At 30.4% G+C, this 16,398-nt stretch overlaps 1 protein-coding gene across 1 annotated transcript; it reads right to left on the reverse strand.

Moving 5' to 3' along the window:
- Positions 1-8,486: 8,486 nt before the first annotated feature.
- On the reverse strand, positions 8,487-14,770 carry LOC129971071 (TD and POZ domain-containing protein 1-like). Its single transcript, XM_056084542.1, has 2 exons — positions 13,093-14,770; positions 8,487-8,968 (listed from the first exon to the last, which is right to left on the reverse strand). Exon 1 carries the CDS (start codon positions 14,617-14,619, stop codon positions 13,114-13,116), a length of 1,506 nt encoding a protein of 501 aa, XP_055940517.1. The 5' UTR covers positions 14,620-14,770; the 3' UTR covers positions 8,487-8,968; positions 13,093-13,113.
- Between the last annotated feature and the right edge of the window lie 1,628 nt (positions 14,771-16,398).

Here is a 16,398-nt window from a genome sequence, read left to right on the forward strand (position 1 = left end):
ATCTGAATAAGAGGAGAGACTCGGAAAGATGAGCGCATTTCCGGCATTTTTCGTCATTTTTTTACCTTGATTTTCGCCCTATTAGATACTTCTTTGTTCGCCTTTTTTTCACGTATATATGAATATTGTGTCGTTTCCGACCGTATAATTTTAATTCCGTCTGCGAGTAATCCGAGTTTTATTTTATTGTTAAACTAGCCGTCTTTGGCGACCAGCCGGTTCGCCAATCTTAATGCTCGTTAAAATTTTAATAATTAAATATTTTATGTAAATCCTATTTTAATAGCTTCTTCGTCAAAATATTTTTAAGATTCAAATTTTGATAGTCATATAATTCATTCATAATATTATAAAGGGCTTCAGCCATAACGTAATATGTATCTCTATAATTTTCTGTTAGCTCCTGTAAAATTTATGCTTTAAATTAAAGTGGAAATGGTTAAATTGCAATTAATATAAGAACATTTTTTACTGAAACGAGTCACTGAGTATTTAAACCTTATGGGCACTAAAGAATATCTTTCTTAATTTATATAATATCTCAAGAAGTTTTCTACGAAATTTTCTCAGATTCATCATGAACAGATCAATTAATTAACAATGTTTAGTTTTAAATGCATAAAACTCTAAGAAAATAAACAGAATCGTTTGAAATAATCGGTCGGAAACATTACAAGCCTTCAAAACCAAGTCCGTATCCGTTGAAAATAGAGTTGTCAGCAATCGGAACACAATGCGCATGCGTGAATTCTCAACACCAATTATGGTAACGCAAATGCGCCAATCTTAATGCTCGTTAAAATTTTCATAATTAAATATTTTATGCCATTACTGCTTTAATAGCTTCTTTATTAAAATATTTCAAAACTTCACATTTTGATAGTCATATCATTCACTCATAATATTATAAAAGCCTTCAGTCATAACGTAATATGTATCTCTCTAATTTTCTGTTATCCCCCATAGAATTTATGCTTTAAATTAAAATGGAAATTAATTCTGAGATCCTTTGTCTCAACAGATTTCGCAAACCGAAAGAGAAAGTTCACCTAGTAATGCTAATAATATTTCTTCCTTCCCCCTCCCCGCTACTTCAAACGAAACATACATAAATAACAGACAAGCATTCATTACTGGCGCCGAAACGGAATCACTCGAAAATGATCCTTTGAATAACCAAACGATGAATGAAATAAATCTTAGTTTTGCTTTTTGTTATGCGGTCTCTGTGGCAATTGTAGAAACTTTACAGGAAATGATTCCTATTCTATAAGATTTTTTTTTTTTTTTTTTTTTTTTTTTTTTTGTGATGGTGAAGAGAATTTTTCGCTTTTCCCTTCTTAGGTGAACAACAAAAAGTAATCTTTGCGAAGAGATTAAATTAGTTTCCGGCGCAGCTAAATCTTTTTTTATTTGCTCAGAGAAATCTAAAATCGTATCATGCTTTTAAAAAGCATTAATTAACGCATTTTCTGATAAAGTAACTTCTATTGAAGAACATAAACAACTAGAAACATGCAAAATGCGCTCGAATGAAACTTTTATGCAGTATTTTATTCCCATGCATGAAAGTGTAAATCAGTCTGAAACCATTATAGACGAATGCTCTGTTATTCAATACACATTAAATGGGATATAGGGTTCCCCTTCTAATAAAATTATTCTTTACGGTGCAAAATGTTATTCAAAGTTTAAAGAAAAATTACATATTTTTGAAACAGTCGTAAATGCAATGAACGCAGATAATTTAGACGTCCCATTCTAGATATGCTAATGACGGTAAGAAACATGGTACAATTCATAAAATTCCTGTCCAACAAAGAGAATCAAAATCGAATCTTAGTAATCCGACTAACAGTAAGATGCGTTGTTTTTCTAAATCTTGATGATTTTGGACATATCTCAAAATCTTGCCCTAATCGTTCTCGTGGTCCTAAATCTGTTTCTTGTAATCTTTTGGGGCATAAATCTTCCGATTGTCACTGTACTACTCCAAATGACAGTTCTACTCCACATGATGTCACACTGTCTGCCTTCTCCGTGGAATATGCATAAAGATGTTGTTATTTTTAATAATACATTTTCTAGATTAGTCGGTACTGATAGTTTTTCGACGCTTCTCAAACATTCTGAATGGATTAAACTAAGATCGCCAATAACAAGACAACGCTAACTCAATGCGGTTTTTCACGAACTAAAATAATAGGTTCCTATGAATCTGAAATTATTATTGATAAACAAAGTTTTTCAGTTTCTATTTCTGTAGTACCTAATAATTGTACTACTTACGATCTCATATTAGGTTGCGACGTAATAAATCAGGTAAACTTGACAATTAAACCTGAAGGTGTTGTATTTTCCAAAATTTCTAAATCTGATGATGCTGTTACATCTGACAGTTTTATAATGACCATTTCTGCCGATACTCCTACTTTTGATAGTGGTCCGAATATTTCTAAACAAACTCGTAATGACGTTAAACGGCGTTTGTTAGCTTATAAACCTAAAAAAAAAACTGAAACCACGATCATCGAACTTGATATAATGATTACTAACGATGAGCCAATTTTCCACAATCCCCGACGTTTACCCTTTTCCGAACATGATATAGTAAAGGCGCAGATAGACGAATGATTAAAAAATGGAATTATAGAACCATGTTCTTCACCTTATGCTAGTTAAGTTGTCGTAGTTCGTAAGAAAGATGGACAGCATGGTCTGTATAGATTAAAAACAATTAAATCGTAAATTAGTTAATGATCATTTTCCTCTACCGTTAATGGATGACATTTTAGATCGTCTTCAAAATGCGAAAATTTTCAGTACTCTCGATTTGCGTAACGGATTTTTTCATGTGGCAATAAAAGAAAAACGTCGTAGTTACGCCAGTTTTGTCACAAATACAAGTCAGTTTCAGCTCCGTTATATGCCATTCGTTTAAATATCATGTCCTCCGGTCCTACGATGTCCTATCATGTCCTCCGGCACACAAGTGCCGTTTTTCGTGATCTTATTGCAAAAGGCATTGTCCTCTCATATATGGATGACTTCGTCATTCCCGCGAATAATGAATCTGAGGCTCTCGAACGCCTAAACACCTTTCTAACTGTAGCTCGCGATTATGGACTAGACATTAAAAAATGTCAATTTTTGTATAGTAAGATTGAATTTTCGGGTCACATAGTGGAACACGGCAAATTGTTCCTTTCACTCTCCAAAACTAAAGCCGTTCTTAATTACTCTCAGTTAAAAAATGCAAAAGCCGCACAACGTTTTCTAGGTCTTACGGGATACTTTAGAAAATTTATCCCCTCATACTCTACTGTAGCAAAACCACTTAATGACATGTTTCATAAGAACACTCCCTTTCGATTTCAAACTGTGTAAAAAAATTGTGTTTTTGCGTTTAAAACATTTACTTTCTGAAAAAACCGTTTTAAATATTTTTAATCAAGGCAGTCCCATTGAAACTCATACAGACTCGCCAAATGTTGGATTAGGGTCAGCCCTACTACAAAAATCTAAAGAGGATAACAAATTTCATCCAGTGTATTATATGTCCAAGAAAACGTCTGACAACGAAAGAAAATACACCAGTAATAAATTGGAAGTATTCGCCATTGTTGAAACTCTTAAAAAATTCAGAATTTACATTCTCGGATCACTTTTTTAAAATTATCACTGACTGTAATGCATTTGTCAGAACGTTAAATAAAAAAGAAATGCATTCCGCGATGAGTATTATTCCTTCAGAATTTTGACTACGAAATAGAGTATCGAACTGGTTAAAAAATGACTCACGTCGACGCTCTTAGCCGAAGCCCATGCTGCATGATCATTCAAGACTGCCTCAGTCTTCAAATTTTTAAAGCTCAACAAACAAATGCGCATATTACAACTATAAAAGCATTACTTCAAAATGCACCTTACGAGAATTACATACTAAAAAAACACATTTTATATAAGAACATAGACGGAATCGATTTACTTGTAGTACCTGACAATATGCAGGTCAACATCATTAATCATGTCATGAACGAGGCATTTTGCAGTAAAATGCACATAGAAGCTGCTAAACAAAGAATTCTTTATTCCGAACTTGCAAGAGAAAATTGATCGGTGTAACGCAACTGTGTAACATGCATTCTAAATAACAGAAAACGTGGCAAATTAGATGGCACTTTGCATTCACTTGACAAAGACGACACTCCCTTTCATACGTACCATATTGACCATCTGGGTCTTCTCCCCAGCATTTCTAAGAAATATAAGCATATTCTGGCAATAATCGATTCTTTTACGAAGTTTTTGTGGCTTTATCCAACCAAGTCCATCGACACCGCTGAAGTTCTCAATGAGCTCGAATGCCAAAGATCAGTTTTCAGCATTCCTTTAAGGATTATTACGGACACAGGTACCGCTTTCACCTTCACGTCATTCAAAGAATATTGTGAGCATCAGCATATCACCCATATTGCTATTATAGCTGGACTTCCCAGGATCAGGCAGAAAGACTTAATTCTACTATCATAACTGTATTCTCCAAGCTATCCATATAAAACCCTGAAAAATGGTATAGCCATGTTGCTGCCGTTCAGCAAATTATTAATTATGCATTTCAAAGAAGTATCAATTTTATTCAATTCGAAATATTGCTTGGAACTAAAATGAAATCTGATCATGATATAAAAATCCTCGAGATCATCAACGAAGAGATCCAATCTGCATTTCTTCAACAACGTGATGAACTCTGTAAAGATGCAAAGCAACAAATTTGCAAGATCCAACAAGAAAATCAACGCACTTACAATCTGCGTCACAAGCATGCTGAAAAATTACAATTGAATGATCTCGTCGCAATCAAGCGCACAATTGGGTCCTGATTTCAAATAGAAACAAAAATTTCTCAGACCATATAAAGTAATCAAAATCAAAGCAAATGAGGCATACGATATTGAAAAGTGTGATTTCTTCGATGGACCATCAAAAACTTCAACTGGTACAGAATATATGAAGGCATGGTATAGCAATATAGGACATATCACTTTAATTGTTTTTCAAAAGAAAAAAACTGAACACTACTTTTAAAACATGACAACTATTTTTATTTTTGTTCATGTGTAATTGTACGATAGAAGACTTTGTTTTTTTCTACTTACTTTGTGTTATATTTTTATATATTCAACATTAATATTATTTTTCGTTAGTTATTCGATATTTCCAGTGCACGCTATAGTAATGCTGTATACTTATGCTGTCACGAATGGTATGACTGTTTTGTTTGGTTTTACCTAGCAACTATTTCAATTTTGTATCTTATTATTTTTTCTGAATTTACTGTTTTATAATATGTTTACTTCAATGTACTGTATACCTTAAAGCGAGATCGCTTGTCCTGTTATGATTGCCGATGTGGGAGCTGTTAACAGTTCTCATATCCTGTATGGCGACATGTTACGTCATTGGTCACATGATGCTTTCGCGCCTTAAGCGGTTCAAGGTAAGAAGTACCGCTCACGCATCTTTTTATGTGTTTTATGATAGTTTAATAATGTCCTTGTAATCTTAAATATATTTTATATACTAATGCTAGTCATTGCTTTTCCCCACATTTTAGTTTAGTGAAAGTGCACAACATATTTATATACGTAAGAATAGTATATTTACCTCATCTAAGTTAGATTGCATATAGTATTTTGAAAATTTATACTATGAAATGTTAATTATTGTTGGATCTAATCATGTCCATGCATGGTAAGTTCATTTCCCTCCGAATGTCAACAAAGAAAATTAGCAGGAAAGAAAAAAAGAAAAAAATCAAGAAGTAACAAGTAGATCTGTTTTCTTTTCACGAATTAATTTTGGCAAAGAAATTGTTTCAACTTCAAAAAATTACTATTCAATCTTCGACTGGACAAGAAAGTTCAGCAGAAACTATACGATCTTTTAATGGAAATTTAGAAACGGTGATATTCGTTGAAGAACCGCATATTTATACAAATGCGATTGAATTAGAAAATAAAATAACGATGAAAATGACAATAACAAATATGATCTAATGAATGTAAGTCATCCAGGTTTATGGTCAAGTATTATAATTGATAAGTTTAGATTGTTGTTTTAAAACCGGACCTGAACTACACTAAAGAGGTTTTGCGAAGAATGCTGAAATTAGATCATTTTGCACTACCCACTTACTTACTACCTTTAGAAAAATGCCAAATGATGAAACCTAGCTATTGTAATTTATTCTAAAACGCAAAATTCGTTTTGTTGTATACTGTGACTATATTTTGTTTTTGTTGTATACTGTTTTCCAAAAGACTAGGAAATGAAAAAGCTCGACGATTTAAATTCATTTATTGCTTCGAAAGAATTACCCAAACAACTAAATTTATGTTCGACTATTGATGCAACAGATCAAGTTATTATAAATAAAGAAATTTAAATTACTATTTCAAAGAATTGTCAATTTGATTCTATTTTTAGCATATAATAATCTTAAGATTCGAGGATCTCATTTAATAATATAACCATTAATAATGGAAATTTTTTCAAGTTTGATCAAATTGTTAATTAAATACAACTCTGTACTAATGGATCTTAGAAGCAGAATAAAAAAAAATTCGGAAATTTGAATTGTGCTTCATTTAACACATAGATCACAAGAACAAATTATCCCTGCATTAGAGAAAGAAGTCTTTCATAAAATTAAAGACGATATAAAAACCACGTATTTTAGTATCCAAATGGATTGCAGTCCCGAAATTTACCATAAAAAACAAATTTCAATCATTATTAGGTATGCAAAGTTTGAAGAGAAAACTTAAGTATAAATGAGTCATTTATCATGGTTATTGAAGTAACTATTGGGACTGGAAAAGGACTAGCAAAAACTCTTGAAAATATTAAGTGAACTTGATTTAAATATTATGAATTGTAGAGGATAGTCGTACGACAACGGTAGCAACATGGAAAGGAAATATAAAAGATGTATAGTCTAGAATAATTGCGTATACCATTCTTTTAATTTATTAATTTGTGATGACGGGTCCTACAGTATATATTCCAATATTTTTTTTCATATAGCAATGTTTATATTATTCTTTAATATATGTATTATGTTTTAATGAAAAAAAGATGGGAAACTCTGCAAAAACATTTAAATATTACTCTTGAACCATTATGCGCCATTCGTTGGGGAATTTTATGGAAGAATTTATTGGTGCAAATGCCAATATTCAAGAGTATCAGAAGCTAAAAGTCCTGTTGGATTCAATACAAGAAATGCCATTCATTTTATGAATAATAGCATGGCTTGCAATATTGTCCAAAATTAACTCTATCAATAAATTATTCTGAACAAAAGCAATTGTTTTTGATTGATTAAATTTAATTCAGTCAATAAACTTAAAACTGAAATCTTAAATTTAAGAACAAAATTGAACACATTTTTTGACGAACAATAAGGATAGCACATAATTTGAATATTTCCGAACGTTTTCCTGAAAACGTTTTTGAAAAAGAGAAATATTAAATTTTGAAATAGCAGATGAAGTTATAGAAATCGGGTAGATGAATTTAGATGTTAAAAAATAACAATGTAAATGATACTGTTATTGCACAGATACAAGATACATTTAAAAGTATTTCAAATTAATTCATTCTTTTCTAAATTCAACCATTAATTTAGAAAAACATAAGTTAGAAAATTTTTCAAAAACTTTGTTTAAAAAAATTTTATAATAAAGATGTAATAAAGATGAAAACCTATTGCAAGAAATTGGTTGGATACCGGATTTGATTTCGAATAAAATGGATGTAAATAAAGCACAAATCATACTGCAATACGTACTAAATAATAATTTTCAAGAATTATTTCTAAATATATTAATTGTCTAAAAACATTTCTTTAAGTTACGAATTACTACAAAGAGTGCTGAGAATTCTTTCAGCAAATTAAAATTAATGAAGAATTGTCTTCAGTCAAGCAAATGTGCATTTAATGCATTTACTATACTGAACATCAAACAAGAAATTGCCATTTTTCGGAAGTAATTCCTAGCAAAACAAAGTCATGCCTTAAATTAACATGCAATAACAATGTAAGTTCGTGTTTATAATTTTTCTTTTACTTCACACACACACAAAAAATTAGTGCCCAAAATGGTTATTTGCAGCCATGTCCATTTATAGAGAAGGCCTGGTTCTGTATTATAGTATTTAATGTCGGAAACATAAATGAGATTCGAATTTATATTGCATCGTTTTAAGATAAGGTCAGATTCGCCAATATTTATTCAATAGAACAACTTTTAAAACATACCACCAATAAAATGCACACACATAGAAAAAAAAAGTGTCCAAGTTGGGAAATTACTATCGAGTCATTTATTGAAAAACTAACCACATTACGAGATCAAAGAAAATTTTATTAGTAAATTCAAAAATATTAATTAGAAAAGCTTTAGGTTTCTAAAATTAAAGACTTCAACATTTATTTATCACGCAGAACGACTTTATTAAAAAAATACTGAAATACAAATTGTTAAATACATTTAAATCAAGCACCAACATCTCAGCAATTACAGAACCGATAAGTACGAAGAAATACTTCGAAAGCTTGAGAAAAATTTATATATATTTTTTAATAATAGCTTTTTAAATTCTAATAATATTATAAAAAATCATTTGAAAATCATCAACCAATTAATTAAAAATTATGATTTTTCAAAATTAATCTGATAATTCAGCAGTCTCAGTTAATGACAGCATTTGTAGCTACTTTAGGCAGTTTTTGTTTTCATTATTGAGAATGTTACTCTTCACTCTGAAATATTCGAGTAAACCAGATCTTTTTTTTTCTCTACATTTCCACTGCCACATGAGGGAAGTTCAAGGATGGGAGGTGAAAATAATCGCCGCTTTTATTAACCTATCCCAAAAAGAACGTGGTTGAAGAGTGTACCTGCAAAGACAGAAAATTCAATTACTTTCAAAGCATATTATTATACCACGACTGATTTCATTTTATTTAGAATTCAAAACTATAGGCATGATGATACGATGAAAAATGATACGATAAAATTTCTAAATTCATGTAATAATACATGTAAAAAACACTAAATTATTATAATACTGCAAATTAAGCTCCCGAGTTTGTCGCCAGTGTGGTAGCCCAAAGAAACACTCTTCTAGCAACCCTAATGCTATTTTGTTTAATACTTTTTACAGTGGTTGAGCTGTGCATGAACTACAATTAATTTATGAAAAATATTAAATTAAACATAATAAAATATCGATTAAAGATTTTAATTTAATTCTGTATTACAATTAAAAGTTTTTTTACTACTAATAAGACACTAATGTTATTTTTAATGTGAATACGAACAGAAAATATTTATTTTTTTTGCAATTCTTAACTGCGCTTTTTGAAATTTTCTTAATTATTAATTAAAAAATCGTCTGCAATGGAATTCCTTGAAGTTTTCGTAATTCTTTTCCTGATACGACGGTTTCCTTGATAATTCGTTATGACGTTAATTGTTCAAGAACGGATGTCTGGTGAATTTGATGGCGGGAAATATTTTGAGTCTGCAGAATGGATAAAGGGTGAACGGAATATAATATTTTTTACAAGTTGATGGAGTTGAGAAAAGGATGCTTGTTTGAAATTTTGTATGGAGAATGGTTTGATTGCTTCTTCTTTCATTCTTTCTTTACTTTTGATTATGTACTGTTCCTGTTACACACACTTGTATTCTGGTTTATTGGTTTGGTTATGTGTAAAAATAAAAATATGTTTGCACTTCCCGGTAGTGTGTTATTTATATTGAAAGTCGCATTTATCAAGTAAAAGCAAGGTGTACTCTCAATTTTTTGAGCCACTGTATATACTTTTGGAGGGAGAAAATGTGCATCTCGAAGCAAATTTTTTAAGTCCATGAATTAGAATTTTAATTAATCAAAAATTAGATACAATTTTAAGGGGGCTTCTTTAAAACTCCCGAAAATATTACAGCACAAAAATGATTATGTTATCTTAAATTTTTTTAATGAATTAAGCTCTTTCAAAAATGTTATTTTTTCCATACAACTTTAATTTCTATTTTTATTAATTTTAAAACATATTTTACAACAATGTGTTTTATTATTAAAGTGAAATTCAAAACGATTTTATTTGGCTATTTATATTTCATCCCTTTTTAATCAAAATCTAAAAGCTCCGCGCTTAAAATCATGATAGTACAATCTAATATTGAAATATATTAAAAACTAATAGTATAAATTTTAAATACTAAAACTGCAATTAGGGCTATGAGAATTTTGTATTTCCTTTCTTGCACCTTGTACTGAAATTATTCGATTATTTCAACATGTAAAAGGGTTAAGAGGCATCTTACAAAGGTAAAAGTTATAGAAATCTTATATTTAAAGAATATCACATGAAGTATATAAGCATTCATTACTATATTTTATAATTCCAACTTAATTTATGCATAAATCTCTGGCTTGGTAATACTAACAAATGAAATGCAAACAATAAATACGCACTTTCTAATAGCTTTCATTTCAACAGCTAAATAGCACTGAATTACATTATTAATTTTAATATTTCAACATCTATACTAATAATAAAGATGAATTGGCGTTTCGGCGCTCTACAGGCCAGGCCGTCTGACCAAGAGCAACCTAATTTGGCACATATATACTTTTGGAGGGACAAAATATGCATCTAGAATTTTTTTTAAGTTCTTGAATTAGAATTTTAATTAAGAAATAGTTAAAATATTAAGGTTTTTTTTTCCCCTGCAACTTCCGAAAACATTACTTCACTAAAATGATTCTTATGTTACCTTAAATTCCTTTAATAAATTAAGCTCTTCCAATGATGCCATTTTTTTGCCGAATAACTGTATTTTCTATTTTTAAAATATATTTTTAACTTATTTTTCAACAATGTATTTTATTTTTAAAGTGAAATTCTAAACGTTTTTATTTGGTTATTTATATTTCATCCTTACTTATTTTCCTTTGGTGATGATTAAATTATGGTCTTATTTTTCTATATTAAGTATACAGCTGTAAAAAGAATGGTGCTATAAAATTAAAAATTCAGTGACTTATTGACTAAGAATTTCGTCCGAAAGAAATTTATAGTGTTCCTATTTTCATACATTGCTGCTCTTTTCGGTAATATGATTGAATATATCTATACTTATAATAAAGCTCAATGTGTGTGTGTGTGTGTGTTGGCGCTCTACAGGCCAGACCATTCAACCTACAGCTACCAAATTTGGCACGTGTATATCTTGGAGGCCGGGAATGTGGACCTGGGGGTTATTTTTTCGAATTTTTAATTAAAATTTTATTTATTTAAAAATTAAGCGAAATTCTGGCGTGTTTCTGCTATAACTTCCGAAAATATTACTGCACAAAAAAGATTTTTACATGAAGTTAAAGATCAAAAATTTCTCTTTTAAATGATACCAATGTTTTAAAATTAAAATAAAATTTCTATTTTTAAATAAATATTTTAACTCTATTTTTCAACAATTTTTTTTCGTACAAAATAAAAATAAAATTTAAGCTGCACGAGCACGTTTCGCATTCGTTGGAAAAAATTAGCTTTTTTCAAAGTGTTGCCATCACATTGATTAAAGCTCCAATTAAAAATAAATTAAATCTTTTTGGAAATGAAATCTGCAGAAATATAATTTTCGGCACGTGTCTGTTGGAAAGGAAACAAATATGAAATATTATTTTTTTTTAAAAAAATAAATTCAAGAAAAATAATTTTATGATATTTTACTCTCTATATCATTAATCCAATAAATCAGTTTTATTTTAAAGCAAGTTTTGTTTAATATGAACAGGATATCCATTCAAATCAGGGCCACGCAGCTAATTTGTAAACCTTTAATAAGACACAGATCTGCTAAAATGGTCTAAATGGAAAATGATTATATTTTATGTAACTTGATTCGATAAATGCTCTAATAAATAAGGAATTTTTGATTTTGCATAAAGCTTCTGGTGTGGAAATCACGAATAACAAAATGTTCTTGAAACACTAATATTTTAAATAAAAAGAGTTAATTTCCAATCAACTAAATCAATCACTTAAACTGACTGATTTATGAAAATTTATATATCACTATTCAATAAAAAAAGGATAATTTTAGAGTTTTCATCGATCGTTTCAAAGAAAATACGCCAATCAGCGAGCAGGTTTCTCAAGATTAATTGGCCTAAGATAATGAAAATGTTGAGTTTTTCTAAATTTTTGATTTCATTTCAATCCTTTTGAAAGCAAAACTAAAAACTGAATTTTTTGTTGAATCTGAGAAATTTTTGTTGAATTATTGTTTGAGATATTACATAAATTATGAAAAATATTTTGTAATTCACATAAGACTTAAATACCGAGCGGTTCTGTTTGCAATACTCATATTCGATAATAATAATAGGTACAGTTCTATATCAAAATTTGAAGATCAAAAATGTTTTGTTTGAGAATCTATTAAGAGACCAGTTACTTAAAATATTTAAATGAAAATTGTAGCGAGCTGTAATACTGGCGAACCGGCTGGTCGCCAAAGGCGGCTAGTATATAGATAAAAACGTACGGAAATAAATAGCATCGTTAAGGCATTTCAAATACTATGAGTTGCAAGTATCAACTGCTATAATTGAAAAATATTTTGCACAGGGAATGATGAAAACTAATTTACACAAGAAACATTTCATTACATTTTAGGCAATCATAAATCATGGTGAACCAAAAGTGGTTAGTAAATGCAAGGTTATAGAAGTAAATAATGTGTTAATATCATAACATAAAGCGAGTTGAATGTTAATAGCATTTGACAAATAACAATGAACATTTTATTTAATCAAAGTTTTAGCATTAAATATGAGTATGAGAAGTGAAATTAGAATTTTGTTTGAATATCTCAGTTTTATTTTTCAAAAAGCACAGCTCTCAAAAATGCAGCATAATAGATAACTAAACTAATCTGTTTGCTTCAAACTTAACATAAAATTAGAAAAAAAAATCAAGCACAAATGAAAAAAAGGCTCATGACTTACGCATTTCATGGAAGGTGCATCTTATTCTTGATACATCTTTCTGCACATAACGTCTGCAGCAATATCAAGATGAGTTTTCATGAAAAATTTCCATTCTTGTGAGCAAAAAAATTCTTTCTTCAGTCCCAGTATATAATCTTGTGCAGCACTTTTCAGATCATCATCATCGTGTAGATCAGCAAGAATCAAAGCATCACACGCATTTGATGCACTCAAGTTCTCTTTCAAGAAGAAAGAACACCTGCGTTTTAGGGACAGAACCCGATACTTGTCAGCAATCTTGTACAAACTGGATGCGCTTTCAAACTTGAGATCTTCCAATGAATCAGTGTACATGTACAGCAGCATTCGGTGTATGGTATCGTCCTCGAAATCGGTGATGTCGACATGTCCACTGTTCCTCTCCTTCATGTCGTTGCTGAACATGGTCCTGAACACTGGGGACCTGGCGCATAAAATGCCTTTCTGAACATGGAATGTTTTCGTGGAAGTGTGAACTTCTATGTCGCTGAAGATGGTATCGTTATAAATGGATTTCAAGTCTTCTGCCAGTTCTGACAAATTTTGAGATTCCTTTTTTTTGGTATTACATTCATCTATACTTTCAACAGTTTTATTCGTTGATTCTGGGCTTTCCATTAAAAAGTCGCAAAATTCTTCTATAGCAGTTCCAGTTGAATAGACACACTCACACTCAAGAGTGAGCACATCATTCGGCAAATAGTGGCTTTGGTTTTCCATCAACTCTTTAGTAGAAAGCAACATGCACGATACCCCCTTTCTTAAATCTTCTTGGAAATATTCATGGGTTCCGCAATTTTTCTTTCTCCCTGCCGAATCCACCACAGATGTTTTAAACGAAAAATATTTTAAAAAAAACCTATGATTAAATTTTAAGCCTAATTTTTTTTCAAAATCTAGTCCTTCAGTTATAAAAAAATCTAAATCAATAAGTAATGAATCAGCATTGAATTTATATTTTTGCCCGGATCTAAGATCACTGAATTTTCCTATCCTCCACAAGAAAGATCTCCGATTCACATTGTAAACCGTTCGGGCATATACGTGCTTCACTTTATCAGGTTTCTTTTCTTTTTCAGATAAAGTACACTGAACAGTCAGAGCGTCTTCGGGAAGATATGCTTCTTTTCCACTTCCGAAAATAAAATCCGGTGTTTGGCTTTCTAGGAAACCCCACATTGAACCGATTTCGAAACTTTTATTCGGCAATCCTTTTATTTCTTGCAAAATCGAGCCACTTTTATCCATAAAAGCGAGCATATAATTTACGTGAACGAAATTCTGTTCATTGTTGTCTAGTACTCTTTGAAGATAAAAATCTAGTTTATTTTCATTATTACATCCCATGGGATAGAAATACAACTTCCATTTCGTGCCTTTCAGAGCATCTGCAGTGAAAACAGGACTCTCTATGAATTCGTTCTTTTTCAACCAGCAATGACTTATATTCTCAATTTTCCACTGGAAAGTGCATCCAATCGTTTCATCATTTATTTCAGTCGCCATTCCGAGTATCTCTCCTATAAACTGTTGATATTTGTATATTAACACGAACAGGGACTATAGTTAAATATTAGAAATGACATTCAGTTGGCGACGTGGAAAAAATTCAAACACGAACACAGTCTAGCACTGCAGCTAGCAACTCCATTTCGGTTCATAAGTTTCAGAAAGCGAGGGGAAATCCCTTTCGTTCAACGGCGTTTCAATTTTGGGTCAGTGATTGGTTAATTATGAGCACGTGATTCATGACGTTCCCAGAAATGGAATTCTAAATCAGAGCCTTTATCTATTTATTTCGAGCAGCAATGATAAAATACATACTGCTTGTTTTTTTTTTAGTCGATTTAATTGCTCGAAAATATTAATTTTAATTTCTATCCACGTGATTTATGACGTTCCGATTAATTTTAATTTCTATCCAAACGTTACTACTGATTTATTAAAATTTAAAAAGAAAATTTCCGGAGATTTGAACTTTTTTTTACGAAACATTGTAAAATAAAAATGGGTTTTAGATTTTCGTCTATCTCTATTGTATTTTCAAAATTTTCTCTTCGTTACAAAGCAGTGATAACGTGAAAAGAAAAAAGAATATTTAACATTCTTGTGATATCATATTTCATAATACAATCCAATGATGCGTTTCGTTTATAAAATCAAATTGAAATCTGTCTTTTAATGTTGCTACTAATACTTGATGCCCTATCATTTTTATTGTTAACTAGCCGCCTTTGGCGACCAGCCGGTTCGCCAATCTTAATGTTCGTTAAAATTTTAATAATTAATTTTTTTATGCAATTTCTACTTTAATAGCTTCTTCATCAAAATATTTTAAAACTTCAAATTTTGATTATCATATAATTCATTCATAATGTTATAAAGGCCTTCAGTCATAACGTAATATGTATCTCTCTCATTTTCTGTTAGCACCCGTAGAATTTATGCTTTAAATTAAAGTGGAAAGAATTTATCTTCAATTAATATAATAATATTTTTTACTGAAACAAAGCATTTTTTTATAATCTGATTACTGAAAATAGAGTCACTCAGCGTTTAAACTTTATGGGCACTAAAGAATATCTTTTTTAATTTATGTAATATCTCAAGAGTTGGTCAACAAAATTTTCTTAGATTCATTATGAGCAGATCGATTCATTAACAATATTTAAATTTAAATGCATCAAACACTAAGAAAATAAAACGAATCGTTTAAAATAAACGGTTGAAAACAGGTTTTAAAAAAACTACTTAAAAAACGATGTACTTAAAACTATAAGCATATACAAAAAATATATAACTAACATAAATACAATTTACTTACAAACAAAAGCATGCAACTAACCCAAAAATAATTTAAATCATCCATTGATAACGTTGCCATTTCAACAATCAGAACAGAATGCGGATGCGTGAATTTTCTTCGCCGGTTACGTAACGCAAATACGTGATTTTTTCTACGCCAGTTGGGGTAACGCTATGCGGATTAGAAATTTTTAATTTCCTTTATTCTGTTTTATTTTAATTCAAAAGCACTTCAGAATGAATCTGAAAGATTGATTCATTAACAATGTTTAATTTTAAATGCATCAAACATTAAGAAAATAAACAGAACCGATTGAAATAATCCGCTGAAAAATGTTAACCCTAGCCTCATTACTGTTGGGAGAAAAAAAAACTGAAGCCTTTCTCGTTTGGCGCTGGGGATAATAAAAGATTTTTTTGGCGGAAAAGTTGGCGGTGGGGAAAATGGAAGATTTTTTTGGCGGGAAAGTTAGTTTTTAA

Source organism: Argiope bruennichi, chromosome 6, assembly GCF_947563725.1.
Source record: "Argiope bruennichi chromosome 6, qqArgBrue1.1, whole genome shotgun sequence".
Lineage (NCBI taxonomy): Eukaryota > Metazoa > Arthropoda > Arachnida > Araneae > Araneidae > Argiope > Argiope bruennichi.

Coding starts and splice junctions, on each gene's coding strand:
- LOC129971071 (XM_056084542.1), bottom strand. CDS start 14,619: ATGGCGACTGAAATAAATGATGAAACGATTGGATGCACTTTCCAGTGG.